At 38.2% G+C, this 13,865-nt stretch overlaps 1 protein-coding gene across 1 annotated transcript in view; it reads right to left on the bottom strand.

Annotated features, from left to right (window-relative positions):
* The window catches only part of ERAP2 (endoplasmic reticulum aminopeptidase 2), a 54,289-nt gene that overhangs the window by 18,684 nt on the left and 21,740 nt on the right, over positions 1-13,865 (bottom strand). Inside the window, exons 8-13 of the mRNA XM_054487772.2 lie at positions 12,904-13,035; positions 12,543-12,674; positions 9,206-9,274; positions 7,714-7,889; positions 4,717-4,796; positions 3,516-3,699 (exon numbers count right to left, since the gene is read on the bottom strand). Of these exons, the coding sequence (XP_054343747.1) occupies positions 3,516-3,699; positions 4,717-4,796; positions 7,714-7,889; positions 9,206-9,274; positions 12,543-12,674; positions 12,904-13,035 (773 nt within the window). The remainder of the gene's footprint in view (positions 1-3,515; positions 3,700-4,716; positions 4,797-7,713; positions 7,890-9,205; positions 9,275-12,542; positions 12,675-12,903; positions 13,036-13,865) is intronic.

Genomic DNA, 13,865 nt, shown 5'->3' with positions numbered 1-13,865 from the left:
AGAAATAACATCATATTCTTGAAGCACCAATTTGGGTTTTTTCTTTCGTTTTGTTTTGTTTTGTTTTTGAGATGGAGTTTCACTCCTGTTGCCCAGGCTGGCGTGCAATGGCACAATCTCGGCTCACTGCAACCTCTGCCTCCCGGGTTCAAGTGATTCTCCTGCCTCAGCCTCCCAAGTAGCTGGGAAGGCACCCACCACCATGCCCAGCTAATTTTTATAATTTTAGTAGAGACGGGGTTTCAACATGTTGGCCAGGCTTGTCTTGAATTCCTGACCTCAGGTGATCTGCCCGCCTTGGCCTCACGAAGTACTGAGATTACAGGCGTGAGCCACTGCGCCCAATCTGGGGGTTTCTTTTTAAGGTGTGGGACTAAAAGAAACAAATATAGCTTTTTCTATAGGCAAATTGAAGTTGTCATTTCAATTCCACTCAACTTATCCAAGACCCATGTCTTTACATTACATTTAAAATGTATGAAAACCTAAATAAAATAAATATCAATTCTTGCATCAAATTCTCTCTCAGTGCTGGGTGCAGTGGCTCACACCTGTAATCCCAGCAACTGGGGAAGCCGAAGCAGGAGGATTGCTTAAGCCCAGAAGTTTGAGACCAGCCTGGGCAACATAGGCAGATGCCATCTCTGCCAAAAAATTTAAAAATTGGTTGGGCATGGTGGTGTGTGCCTGTATTCCCAGCTACTCAGGAGGCTGAGATGGGAGGATCACTTGAGCCCAGGAGGTTGAGGCTGCAGTGAGCCATGATTGCACCACTGCACTGCAACCTGAGTAACAGAGCAAAGCCCTCGAAGAGAAGAAGAGGAAGAAGAAGAAGGGGAAGAGGAAGAGGAGGAGGAGGAGGAAGAGGAGGAGGAGGAGGAGGAAGAAAAGAGACAGTGTTGTGTCGTGGTTAAGAGAATGGCTCTGGAGACAGCCCTTGGATAACAATGTCTTGTCCACTAAAGAACTAAATAGTATCACCTCTTGTAAAGACTGATTTACACTGGGTGTAGTGGCTCATGCCTGTAAATTGAGCAATTTGCGAGGCTGAGCAGGAGAAGTGCTTGAGGCCAGGAATTCAATATCAGCCTGGACAATATAGGGAGACCCTGTCTCTACAAAAAAAAAAAAAAAATTAAAAAGAAAAAAAATTCTGTCTCCAAACTAAATATGATCACTATTGGTTCCTTTAATTCTTTTTTGTTTGTTTGTTTTTTGAGACAGAGTATCATTTGGTCACCCAGGCTGGAGTTCAGTGGCATGATCTTCCAGATTCAAGCGATTCATGTGCCTCCGCCACCCAAGTAGCTGGGATTACAGGCATACACCACCATGCTGGGCTAATTTTTTTATTTTTAGTAGAGACAGGGTTTCACTATGTTGCCCAGGCTGGTCTCAAACTCCTGGCTTCAAGTGATCTGCCTGCTTCAACCTCCCAAAATGGTAGGGTTACAGGCATGAGCCACTGTGCCGGGCCTCCTTTAATTCTTAAATTGAAGTTTCATAAAGCAGGGAGGAAAGTGGTTTATAGTATTGAGAAAGAACAGCAAGTAAAAATTATTTATTTTTATCTATTATGAGAGCTTTAAATTGTCTTCTTATACAATTACTTTTGTTATAAATGTAATATAAGTAAATATAAACAAATTTCAGAACAACTGGATATTAGACTCATAATTACAAAACAACCAGAAATTAGAGAAGGCTCATAATTTCAATACCCTACACACTCACCAATAGCATTTTGAAATAATTCCTTCAGGTTTTTGTTTCCCCTTCGCACTTATTTTTTTCATATGTAGTTGCAAACAAGCATAATAATACACAGACTTACATTCTGCCTTTTTCCCAACTTCACATTATTTGAAATGTACTTTTCTATGTTGTCATCTCCTCTTCCTATTCATCTCATGACATTTCAAATGATTTGTATTAGATAATATTAATAATGTTAACAGCTGACATTTATTGAGTAAGTACTGCACTTACTGCTTTATCTTCATTACCTATGCAATCCTCCAAACCTTGTATGTCAGATATTATTAGTAATAAAGTTTTAAAGACTAGAAAATTTAGGCTTAAAAAGGTTAAAAAAAAAAACCTGTCCAAGCTCAAAAAATTAGTAAGTGAAGAGGTAATACTTGAAATCTTCTGTTTTCATATAAAATTTGTATTCTTAACTTCATTAATCTGTCTATTTAGTGAAGAAAAGATGATTGGTTTTCCACCAGTGCATCAATAACTGCAAATTTCCTCCTGCTAAATTTAGACAATCTAAGTGGATAGGCTAGAAACAGCAAAAAAGATTTCATAACTACCTAAAAGATTAATTTGCTGAATTGTCAATATTCTCCATTTTTTCCAAGTCTTGCATTGTTAGTCTATCTTCTCTTCAGTCTACTCAGAGCTTCTCCTTTGAGCAGGCAAACCTCCTTCAACTAGCAATAGCCTGCTTCTTAGCTCACCTTTCATGCATTCACTCATATGTAGGATGGTGTTTTTCCTAATTTTGGCCTCCAATGAGCTATGCCTCCAAGATGTTCCTGAGACCCATGGGACTAAGGATTAAGCCTCACTTCCTCTTTTCTTTCTAACTAGAGGATTTTAGTGTACCGAGAAACTTTGTCTCAGAGATGTCCTGCTGGTCACTTGCACTCAATTTGACCTAAACAAGCTTCTGAAAGAAAATTATATGTCACATTGAGTAAAGTGAGTGCATCACAGTAATTCTCAGAATAGGGAAAGCTTGCAATGCACAACATAATTCCTGGTCCTCAATTCCCTCCAGCCATTGGTGATCTTGTGACCTGATTCATTCCACACATTATTCTGTTCATGATACATAGAAAAGGAAAGAAAACACTTTGTCCTTCCAGGAAAGTCTAGAGAGGAATAAATGCAAACAGCCAATTATTACTTCATTTCCCTACAAACTTCATACTAATTTCTCCAGTGTAAGTAATGAATAGATTTCATAACAACCCATTTAAAATTAAAAAGGTTAAGACTACATTTGTACTTAAGTCCTTAAGAGATTACACCCGTATTTGGTGTAGCAGCTAATATCATAAATACATTTTAAATGTGGGGTCAAAAGCTAAAATACTTAGAGAGTCCACACTAAGTGAATGAAACAGGCCATTTGGGACTTTGGTGCTTGGGAGAAAGTAGGCCTCGCCTAAAGCGAGTTTGGCCCACTGCACTCTCCTTTATAGCTATCCTGTGGCCCACAGGATGAAGACCCACAGTTGCCAAATATCATTTTTAAAAGATTCCAGAGGTCAGGATTTTTAGGTAAAGTTCTCCACATTTTAAAATATTGGATTACAATTATAAACACTGTGTGGGTCAAAATACGTTATTAGTGGGTAGCCTTTGGCCTAGTGGTCACTGTTTGAATTCCATTCAAATCCATATCAAATCAATGACCAACGCTGAACATTCGATATTGAAGTCTAGCATATCTGTTTACGAATCAGTTATTTCCCATGAAGTCAGAGGAAATGTTGCCTTACCCAACTAGCTGAAACACATCATGAATCAGACCTACTCTGTCCTTAGGTCTGAGAAGTGTGTGGTTCTGATTCAGCTGTGTAATGAGTTGGTCCCATCCATGACCCTCATAGTGAACGATGTAGTAACCATTTGAGTCCACATTAAATTTCACCCAACTGGTCTTTTCAGGTAAATCCAGAGTATCTAAGAGGATAAAATTGGCATAGGCATTTTATTATCAACATACTTATTAAGAACATCTCCACAACTGTTAGTTTTAATCAAATTACTTATAAATCAATGGGAAGATGAAGTTTGGGGAGAGTCATAATGATATTCATTTTCATAGTTCACTGGATGATTTCTTTTGGAAAGATGGTCTTATTAAATTAATAAATAAGTTAATTCATAGGAATAAGACTGCTGAATTTGTTCTAAAAAATTGTCTATGCAGGTCTAAGAGATGCAAGGGCCCAGTGAGCCAGATGACTAGCATGACGGGAATTTGGCTTAATTTGATGATGTCCTTGTCTCAAGGTTTAGTCACCAGTCATTGAAATATGTATGTGTAAATAGGTGATCCATTTGTTCATTTTAGTAAAGAAGGACTCCAGGTTAAGCATGACTTTGTGATGGAAAACCTCTCAAACTTTATTAAAGTGTTTAGAAGAAAATTAAAACTATACTATGTATTTTTAATATGGCATATATTATACTAGAGGGTAAAATTACATTATAATATTCTCTCAACAGCTCTGTGAGGTTTAGTCTTTATTCAACATAAGATGAAAAAATTGAAGCTCAGGATGACTTTGTAAATTTTCTTAAGGTCACACATCTAATAAGTGAGAGAGTGAGGACTTGAATCCAGAAGCAATCAATTTTAAAGTATTTGCTTTTTTCCACTGAACAGTTTTTGCCTTATCCATAACCTGTAAAAATAGATTAGTGGGTATTATAAGACATAAGATAGATTTCTGTTATTTCTTGATGTAAATAATCTGTCTCTAAGTGATAAAAGCACAAGAGAACTTCCCACTGAATGAAAAATCCAGATTTTCTTACTAAAAGAGTTATTTTAGTAGCATATGGATAAATTACAACTTCCCTCAAATATAAATCTTTTATTATTAGATTTACTTATTGTATCGTTCCTTCAAATAGCTCAACACATGTTTAATTTCCACATTGAAATACCTGTTTGGCTAATTAGTTCATTACCTGTCTTTGATTTTAGAATGTGTCTGTGGATCACATTAGAGGAACTCGTGGAGTAGGTCAATGGGATATGCCACAGGTACCTATGACAGAGAGTAAAGATAGTTACAGACCAAAAGAATGCTGCTGTGATTTTTCACATTGTCAGACTCGGACAGACTGTAAAAGGCACCTAAGTACCCATCATCCTTCATACCACCCACAAGTGGTCCTATAAATTTTATAGGCTAAGACTAGCATATCCTTAAGTATGCAAAAAATTATTCCATGATAATTATAAAGGAGCAGCCATATCTACCCAGTTGAACTCTGCCACAAATACTTGTGTCATTTGCTGTCCTAATCTCATACCATAACAAATTCTGCTGTTTGTATGGGAAAGAAAATCCAATATTCCTTTCACATTTTCAAAAACTGCCAGCCTGATGCTGATTCAAATAACTAAACCAAAGCTGTAGGGAAAGCCCTTAAGAGGTAAAGAACTTACTCCAGTATGAATTTCTACTTATCCTTTTGTTCAACAGTACTACTCACATCCAACCTCCCAACTGCTGAATGACTGCAAATAAATAGTCAACAATAGTACAACCCAGGATCTGTAGGAGAGCTAAGTGCAGACAGCAGAAAAGCAGAAAGGATTAGACGAAAAGGTCTCAGTTACTTTTCAATGGCCCTGCTATAGTAAAGAGGAGAAATTGGCTATCTTTTTCTGATTAACTTTCTAGCAGCCTCTAGAATTCATTTCCTCTATTAAATCAAGCCATGTTAGCTATAGTAATCTTGCACATGTAAAATCATGTGCTTGATAACACCAACAGGTGTAAAACAGACAGAAGAGTAACTGAGATCTTTACACAAAAAGGTAAAAAAGGCCAGGTGCGGTGGCTCACGCCTGTAATCCCAGAACTTTGGGAGGCTGAGGCAGGAGGATCACTTGAGGTCAGGAGTTCAAGACCAGCCTGACCAACATGGTGAAACCCCATCTCTACCAAAAAAATAAATACAAAAAAAATTAGCCAAGCATGGTGGTGCGTGCGTCCCTCTGTAATCCTGGCTACTTGGGAAGCTGAGGCAGGAGAACTGCTTTAACCCAGGAGACCGAGGTTGTAGTGAGCCAAGATTGCGCCACACTCCAGCTTGGGCAACAGAGTGAGACTTTGTCTCAAAAAAAAAAAAAAAAAAAAAAAAAAATTAAAGAAAAACTCCACATAGATGAATTTCTAAGACTTAATTGATTGGGATCTGTCAGTGCATCTTGGCTCCAGAAGAGAAGGGATTTTTCCAAATAAACACATCTGGGGCTAGAGAGAGGGAGAGTAGCACTTCATGAGTTTGGATAGCCATGAATTAGCAGGCCATCATTTTAAAAGAATTGTCTAAATACTGCCCCAGAAGGAGGAAAAATACAGATTATTGTAGTAGATCTTTGTTATTCTGGGTCATCCATGAGTTTTGAACTCTCTCATGACATTTTGATAAGTTACAAAATTGTGAGTCCTGCTTTCTCAATAATGAAGCGGACATTAAATTATTCAGCCTTGTTTACCAAGCTGCAACTTGTGTAAGCTCTCTGAAGTTCAGACTTCAGAACAACACACAGAAAAAATAGAAGGATGCATACATAAGAAGTGGCATAAGAGTTGGTTCCACTGGATTGGAAATGTGTAACTGATTAAACAACCCCCAAAAAAGCCCCAGTAATTTTATCTGCCAAAGATCTCTAATTGTTTCTGATTTCCAGAAAAATTCTAGCATTGACAACTAAGTTCTTAAAAAACAAAATTATCATCATAAGAACCAGAAAAGGTTCACTTGGATTATTTCATTTTAAATTAACGTCATTCATCTTATTAACAGAGCTAATGGTGAGACAGAGTAGGAAGGGGGCTTGGCTTCAACTCACCCCCACTACAGCATTCTTTCCTATATCCCCAATGATCACAAAACCTACACCACTACCTCACTGATGCCATAATGTTTGAATCATCCCTCTTAATTTAATGTTTGAACCATTCCTTTTAATTCCAGGAGCTGGTCTTAGGAGATAACCAAGGTTGTGGAGTGTCCTACTTAGGGAAGGAATGCTGAACAACTGATTTACAGCCTTGGCGCTTCTGGTCAGACTACCAGGTAGCCCATTATTCAAGATAATTGTAGCAACCAGGTAATGCTTATCTGCCTACCTTATCCCTCATGTGCTTTGCCCAGTCCAACCTGCATACCCTACTCGTGATACCTATTCCTTTGCCTAATGAAAAGACTCTACCAGCTCTTTTTGAAATGTCAGTCAAGGAATTCTCTCTCTCTCTCTCGCTGCCTCTCTTATGTCTGGGCATAAGCTCAAATGAAGCCTTCTCTGGGAAAACTCTTTTGGCCTCTTGTCAATTTCTATCGCACTGACAGCCAGCCCAAGAACCCATGGTTAGTAGCAATAGTTCAGAGCAATGTGTACAGTGTGTTACTTGATTTCATAGTCTTTACTAGGTTTTTTTCAGGATGGGCTGGTGAGCAAGATGACAGTGTGTTTAATTGGATTTGCTTTTATTATTACTAAGAACATCATATGTTTTAAGACATTATATTTATAGTTTATTACTGAAAAATGAAAGGCAACAGGAGATCTTAGCATCTAATTTATCACATAGAGGATATCTTTTCTCTGATGATAAGAAGCATTGTTGTCATACTTCCTAGGTATAGGCCAGTCACAAAACTTATTAGGGCCCAGAAGTCAGTGCATTATAACATAAGTTTAACTAACCACCACTGGCATTATAACTGAAGTTCTCAAGGCTGATGGAATCACTAAGAATGGTGCTGCTGAACAAAGAAGTCTGCGTTATATGAAGCTCTTTAAATCTTATCAAGTCTACTTTAGGCCTTTGATTCCTATATGGAACTAGCATCCTACAAAGTTGCCAGAGGAGCTGAGAGAAAGCTAAGGAAATAACGAGGAAACTGAGATGAGGTAAGCTAGACTTAAAGAAGAAAAGCAGCCACCTCTCCTGCAGGGCCCTCCATTCAGGGTCCTCCTGGAAAACCCCCTGGAGGAAGCGCTCCTGTTGCAGTCGGAGTGAACACCCGTCTTGTTTAACCACCAGCAGGGGGATTCCTTTCTGGAGAGTCCATGTAGTCATCATCTCTTTGACCTCTGCATTCTCCCCCAGAAAGGTGAGCTGAAATGACAGGTGACTATGATAACTCAAGAGAGAAGAGACAATCCAAAGACACAGGGACAGAAACTTCCATCTCCTTGGATGCCAGAAACAAGGCTTGGGGAACAGAAGACTCGGGCTGGTATCTCAGGGAAGGGCAATCCAGGCAACTGGATTAGGGATGGCTATCCCAGGGCTGCTCTCTGCAAATTACTTGAATTGAGGGATATATACAGGATTTAGTAGGATGAATACATGGCAGGAAAAGCCAGCGAAAAGGGGGTTGAGACTGGAGTCTCTTTCCTGACCCCTTTCAAAAACAAACAAAATAAAACAAACAAACAAAACCCTCAAATAACAGTAGAATCCAGGAGGGGTGGTTTACGAGGGAAATATCTGTCTTTAGGGAAGCTTTAAATATTTCAACAGAACAATTTTATATCAATAGAGGTGTAGTGAATGGAGAACAAAACCTCTGGCTGCTGCACTGCTAGTATGGGTTTCTGATCACTGGATAATGCTGAACCTTCCTTTAGAAAACACAAGTTAGGGCCAGGCGCAGTGAATCACGCCTGTAATCCCAGCACTTTGGGAGGCCGAGGTGGGCGAATTGCCTGAGGTCAGTCTGGCCTACATGGTGAAACCCCATCTCTACTAAAAATACAAAAAAATTAGCCGGACATGGTGGTGTGTGCCTGTAATCCCAGCTACTTGGGAGGCTGAGGCAGAGAAATTGGTTGAACCAGAGAGGTGGAGGTTGCAGTGAGCTGAGATTGTGCCACTACACTCCAGCCTGGGCGACAGAGCGAGACTTTGTCTAAAATAAATAAATAAATATAAATTTATATATATTTTTATATATATATTCAGGGGATTAACATGACTCTTTGTTTAAATAAAAAGTTTTCCTTTTTTCCCCTGTGATGACTTTCTTTTCTCTTTCCTGTAGTGATTCTATAACTTCCCAGAGGTAAGGAAGAAGAAAAACATATACTGTATTTCCAAACCTAACAGCATACTTATTTTGGCATTTTTCAGAGCTTAAGGGATGCCAATGCAGTAGTAACCACTCAAATACATTTTGCACTGAGATATTTTTAGCTAGCAGTGGGGTTGTGGGAAAGCCGAACTATAACAACAAAAATATAGTAGCAACAGCATTGTCCCCCTAAATACCCCAAGCATTTCCCCTTCAGTTTTGTTTTAGAGAAAATCGTGGGGGCTCTCTTTCTCTCCAGCTTTTAAAAGGGACAGGTGGGCTACTCTGTATGTCATACTCACTCCAGGTCAGGCTATTCCACAGATCTCTTCTACTCTGTGACTCTCTTTATCCTTACCATGTTACTTGTCATCTTGGGATCTGAATGACAAACTCCACCAGATGTAAAATCACTTTCTAAACAACTCTACAAAACAAGAACAAAAGAGCACTGCAATGTAGGCATCATTAGTTGGCTGAACGTGCACATTAGCCATGGATGCAGGCATTTATTAAAAGAGCTATATGAAATAATTCATCCAGACATGATAATGAACATAAAAATGGAAAAAGAGGCATGTTTGCAGTGACCTGGGATAGAAGTCCACAAAAGTTATTTCTTCGTGTTATGTATACGCATGTGTAAATTTTCCTTAAAAAGTTCAATAAAGTCAATAACCGTTCTAAGGAAGAATCAATTTGTTGAATTTTCTATCCGATTCTTCTCTTTCCCTTAAGAAAGGTCCTATTTTATTATTTCGTTATGCATGTTATGTGTGCCCCTATTTAGCATGTAGGCAACTCTGTCTAGTACTGTTAACTCTCCCCTGACATATTGCAAGTTCTTTGACAGTAGGGGAAACACCTTTGTTTACCGAGGTATTCCTACAGTGGCTATCACAACAGCATGTGATGAGTGTAAAATATTTCAAACTAACTGGGAATAAAATAAGAATTAAGAAAAGTACCAACTTGGCAATCAACTCTTGAATAACCAGTAGTTAAGGGCAACTGCAAATGAGAAAAAATGAAGTATGTGCTAAGGCTCTCAAATGCCTTTAAATGATCTTATGAAAAATAACAGCAAATAATTCTTCTCATTCTCAAGTTGCTATTGACATGTATTAGAATTGACTTTATGTGACACAATGGTGGGCAAGATATTTTCAGTAATTTATTATTTTAATACTACAGGGCCCTTTGGTGTCAGAAGGGAGGTGGTCAAAATCTAAGACCTTTAGGGGAAGATTGATGGGGGACTTTTCCTATAACTAGGAACTAGCTGTGATATAATTGAATAACTATTGGACTTAGAAAACAAATTTTAAGTACTGATTTTCTCACTGACTTGGTGACTTTGGGCAAATCTGTCCCTTAGTATCAGTTTTCTCACCTATAAACATGGAGTAATGATGATTACTTTATCTTTTGAGATGATTATAAGCATGATGTGACAAAAAATAACACAGGAATCTACACTGCTGGCCTAAAATGATCTGGTAATTGCTGGCCAAATTTTCTTTTTAACTCCCACCCTCTACTGCCAGTATGCACACCAAATGATAGATTCTTCCACGTTGGAGGGGAGCTAAACTGATGTCTACAAATATACATACATGCACACACACATAGCAAGGGAGAGGGAAATGGAGAGCGATGAGAGAGAGAAGCAACACAATACTTGGTGTTGAGAAGCTTGAGCGGAAGCATGGAAAAAGAGTGTCTGGACCACTGACGGTGGGTGATGGAAATGGATAGTAAAGAGCATCTTTATATGTATTTTGTTTGTTTGTTTTGTTTTGTTTTGTTTTGAGACAGAGTCTCACTCTGTCGCCAGGCTGGAGTCCAGTGGTGTGATCTCAGCTCATTGCAACTCCGCCTCCTGGGTTCAAGCGATTCTCCTGCCTCAGCCTACCGAGTAGCTGGGATTACAGGTGCGCCACCATGCCTGGCTAATTTTTTTTTTTTTTTTTTTTGTATTTTAGTAGAGATGGGTTTTCACCATGTTGGCCAGTATGGTCTCGATCTCCTGACCCCATGATCTGCCTGCCTAGGTCTCCCAAAGTGCTGGGATTACAGGCATGAGCCACCGCACCAGGCCTGTAAGTATTTTTGTAAGTAAAAACTATGTATTTCAATATGTCTCAGGATTTTCAAGAAATGCAAGTAAAAAATTGGAGCTGTGAAATAATTTTTGATTGTTGGATTTTGTTTCTTTAACCACAAAATCACACATCAATTGGACCATAAGTATGCTTTATAAGGGCACAAAAATATCAAATGAGATAACATGAAAGTGCTTTTTATTCTTTAACTTTGATTTTTTATTTATTATTATTGTTACTATTATTATTATTGAGACAGAGTCTCGCTCTGTCACCCAGGCTGGAGTGCAGTGGTGCAATCTCGGCTCACTGCAACCTCCAGCTCCTGGGTTCAAGCGATTCTCCTGCCTTAGCCTCACGAATAGCTGGGATTACAGGCAAGCACCACCATGCCAAGCTAATGTTTGTATTTCTAGTAGAGACGGGGTTCCACAAATTGGCCAGGCTGGTCTCAAACTCCTGACCTGAAGTGATCTACCCACCTTGGTGTCCCAAAGTTTTGGGATTATAGGCGTGAGCCATTGTACCCGGCCATGAAAGTGCTTTTTAAACTGTAAACTGCTGCATAAATATTAAACAATATAATTACTGTCCCTGGGACACAAGTGCTTGTAAAAAAGAAAGGATCTCTTCTGTCTACAATGACTTAGGGTTCTTCTAATTACAGGTATGAGTTCTCTGGGTCTAATGGTTCTATAAAACATTATTTTCTTTGCAGTTGGAAATTTTAAAATATTTTAATAATTATTAGAATCATCTGAATTAACTGAATTTTTCTGCTTTGCCTTTCCTATTATCTACATGAATCCCAAAGACAAAGAGACCATAAGTTCTTTAATCAATCATTAACTGCTTATTAATCACTATTATAGGATCAACATATGCTAGGTGCTATCACATTTAAAAAAAAGAATAGACACAATTTTTGTTCTCAAGCACATTATCATTATTGAACTAATAAAAACAATAAAAGAGGGTACTATTATGTGGAACAGATTATAAGTGCACTTCTAAGAATTTAGCAGACAGGCAAACGAATGAGGGCTGGAACAGTCTGTAAGGAGGAGGTGAAATCTTAGCTGGATCTTGAAAGTTGGGCGGCATTTGAATTGTTGGAAAGAAGAAAGGGCATTTCAGCTAGTAAAGGCACTAGAAATATAGGCACAATGATCTAGAGATTGAGCAAGATTTCTTCTTATAAGAGGAAGATTAGTTTTGGTCAACAAATATATACACACTGGGGAATACAGTTGACAACCTTAAAATTTGCCAGAGATTAGTTGTTATATGGCAGAAATTACAACATTTTAAAGATTTTAGATCAAGGGAGCATAAAAGTGTAGGATTAGCCATAGAAGAGAAACCAAAGAAAGTCAGGTCAAATAGTGAGCCCCTGGGGCCACCCCAGCGTGACATCCTAGTGTGGTGTTAGAGGAAAAAGGGAAGTGCTGCCTTCTATAGACCATGACAACATAGCAAGCAGAATAAATATGGTTGACTGACAATATATAGGTATTTATAAACATTCACAATTATTCTGTTACTTTCTAGATTACATAACAGTCTATCATTACCCAACATATGACTTACATTTGACAGACTGCTCCACAAGTCATCATTCTTAGCATTTCTATAGCTGAACTTCTTTAAGTACTGAATTATTCCTTTCTGGAATTTCTCCTCACCCAGAAAATCCTTGAGCATATTCAAAATACAAGCTCCCTTTAAAAAAAACAAAAGAGTTGAAAAAAGAGATAAAGAAAAGGGTAGTATGGTATGTTTTTAAAGGAAGCTTAAATTTTATGGAACATGTGTGATGTCTGAAAAGAGAACAAACAAAAAGTGCAACAAGTAGCAGGAACTGGCACCAATGACTTAAACTGCTGATTTTATAGTCATTATTACATTTCTTCTGAAAGCAGAGCTTCCACCTGCAAGTGATATTTACTACCTTGTTATAGGAAACTTCATCAAACATTTCCTGTATTTGAGTCGGGGTTTCCGCTGGTTTGGAGATAGGGCGGGATGAATTCAATGAATCTTTTGTAATTACTTCAAAACACACATTCAAAAAATAGTCATCCTAAACAGGGAGAAAAATGTTTAGTTTTAGTTTCTATTTGACACTGTAAAAGCAATAGAAAACATAGTAGGTTTAGTAAGATGTTCTTAGAGGTAAGATTTCAATCGATATTTCTTGGAAGATGTTTCTTTTCTTGTATGTATTCCCCTTTCGCCGTTTCTCTACTTTAAAAAGATACAAATCCAATATTCCTTCAGACATTACCTGAATGTTTACCATGTATCAGCCCTTGAATACAGAAATAAAATAATGGTTTCCATTTAGTGAATACTTGTTATGTGCCTAGACCTATCATCTGCAATCCTGTCAACACCTCTGCAAGGGAGATATGGTATATGCATTTTACAAATAAGAATATATAAAGCTTTGGCATTAAGCCACAAATTCAGTACATACACAGTAACAAGAAGAGCCTAACTTTGAATCCATGTCTGTCTATAGTGTACTGGACTAAATATATATCCCAAAGACCTAAATAACCATTACTAACCACCTTGATATGCACATTTGTGCAGTGTTCAGACCACTATATTCGTTTTTAAAAAAGACATACCTGAAGAAATCCCTTCACACATTTTGGGGAAGCCAGCAGACCCTTTGGAAATTCTAGAAAAGTACACCCCCAATGATGTTGATTTCAGGTTACATGCCAAGAACTCTATAGTACCTAGTAGCCATGGGCATTCCTGTGCAGATGTATACAAACAGCAATGTTCTTTCCTCTCAACCCACATACACAGTTCTACATTTGTATTAGTTTGCCTTCTCTGTTTACAGACTTTGGGGTGACAGATTTATGTTGATTGTTTTCTAAAACCTCCAATGTTTCA

Source organism: Pongo pygmaeus, chromosome 4, assembly GCF_028885625.2.
Source record: "Pongo pygmaeus isolate AG05252 chromosome 4, NHGRI_mPonPyg2-v2.0_pri, whole genome shotgun sequence".
In the NCBI taxonomy this organism is placed as follows: Eukaryota; Metazoa; Chordata; class Mammalia; order Primates; family Hominidae; genus Pongo; species Pongo pygmaeus.
Note: the sequence above shows the minus strand (reverse complement) of the source record. Positions and strands in the feature narration are given on the sequence as shown.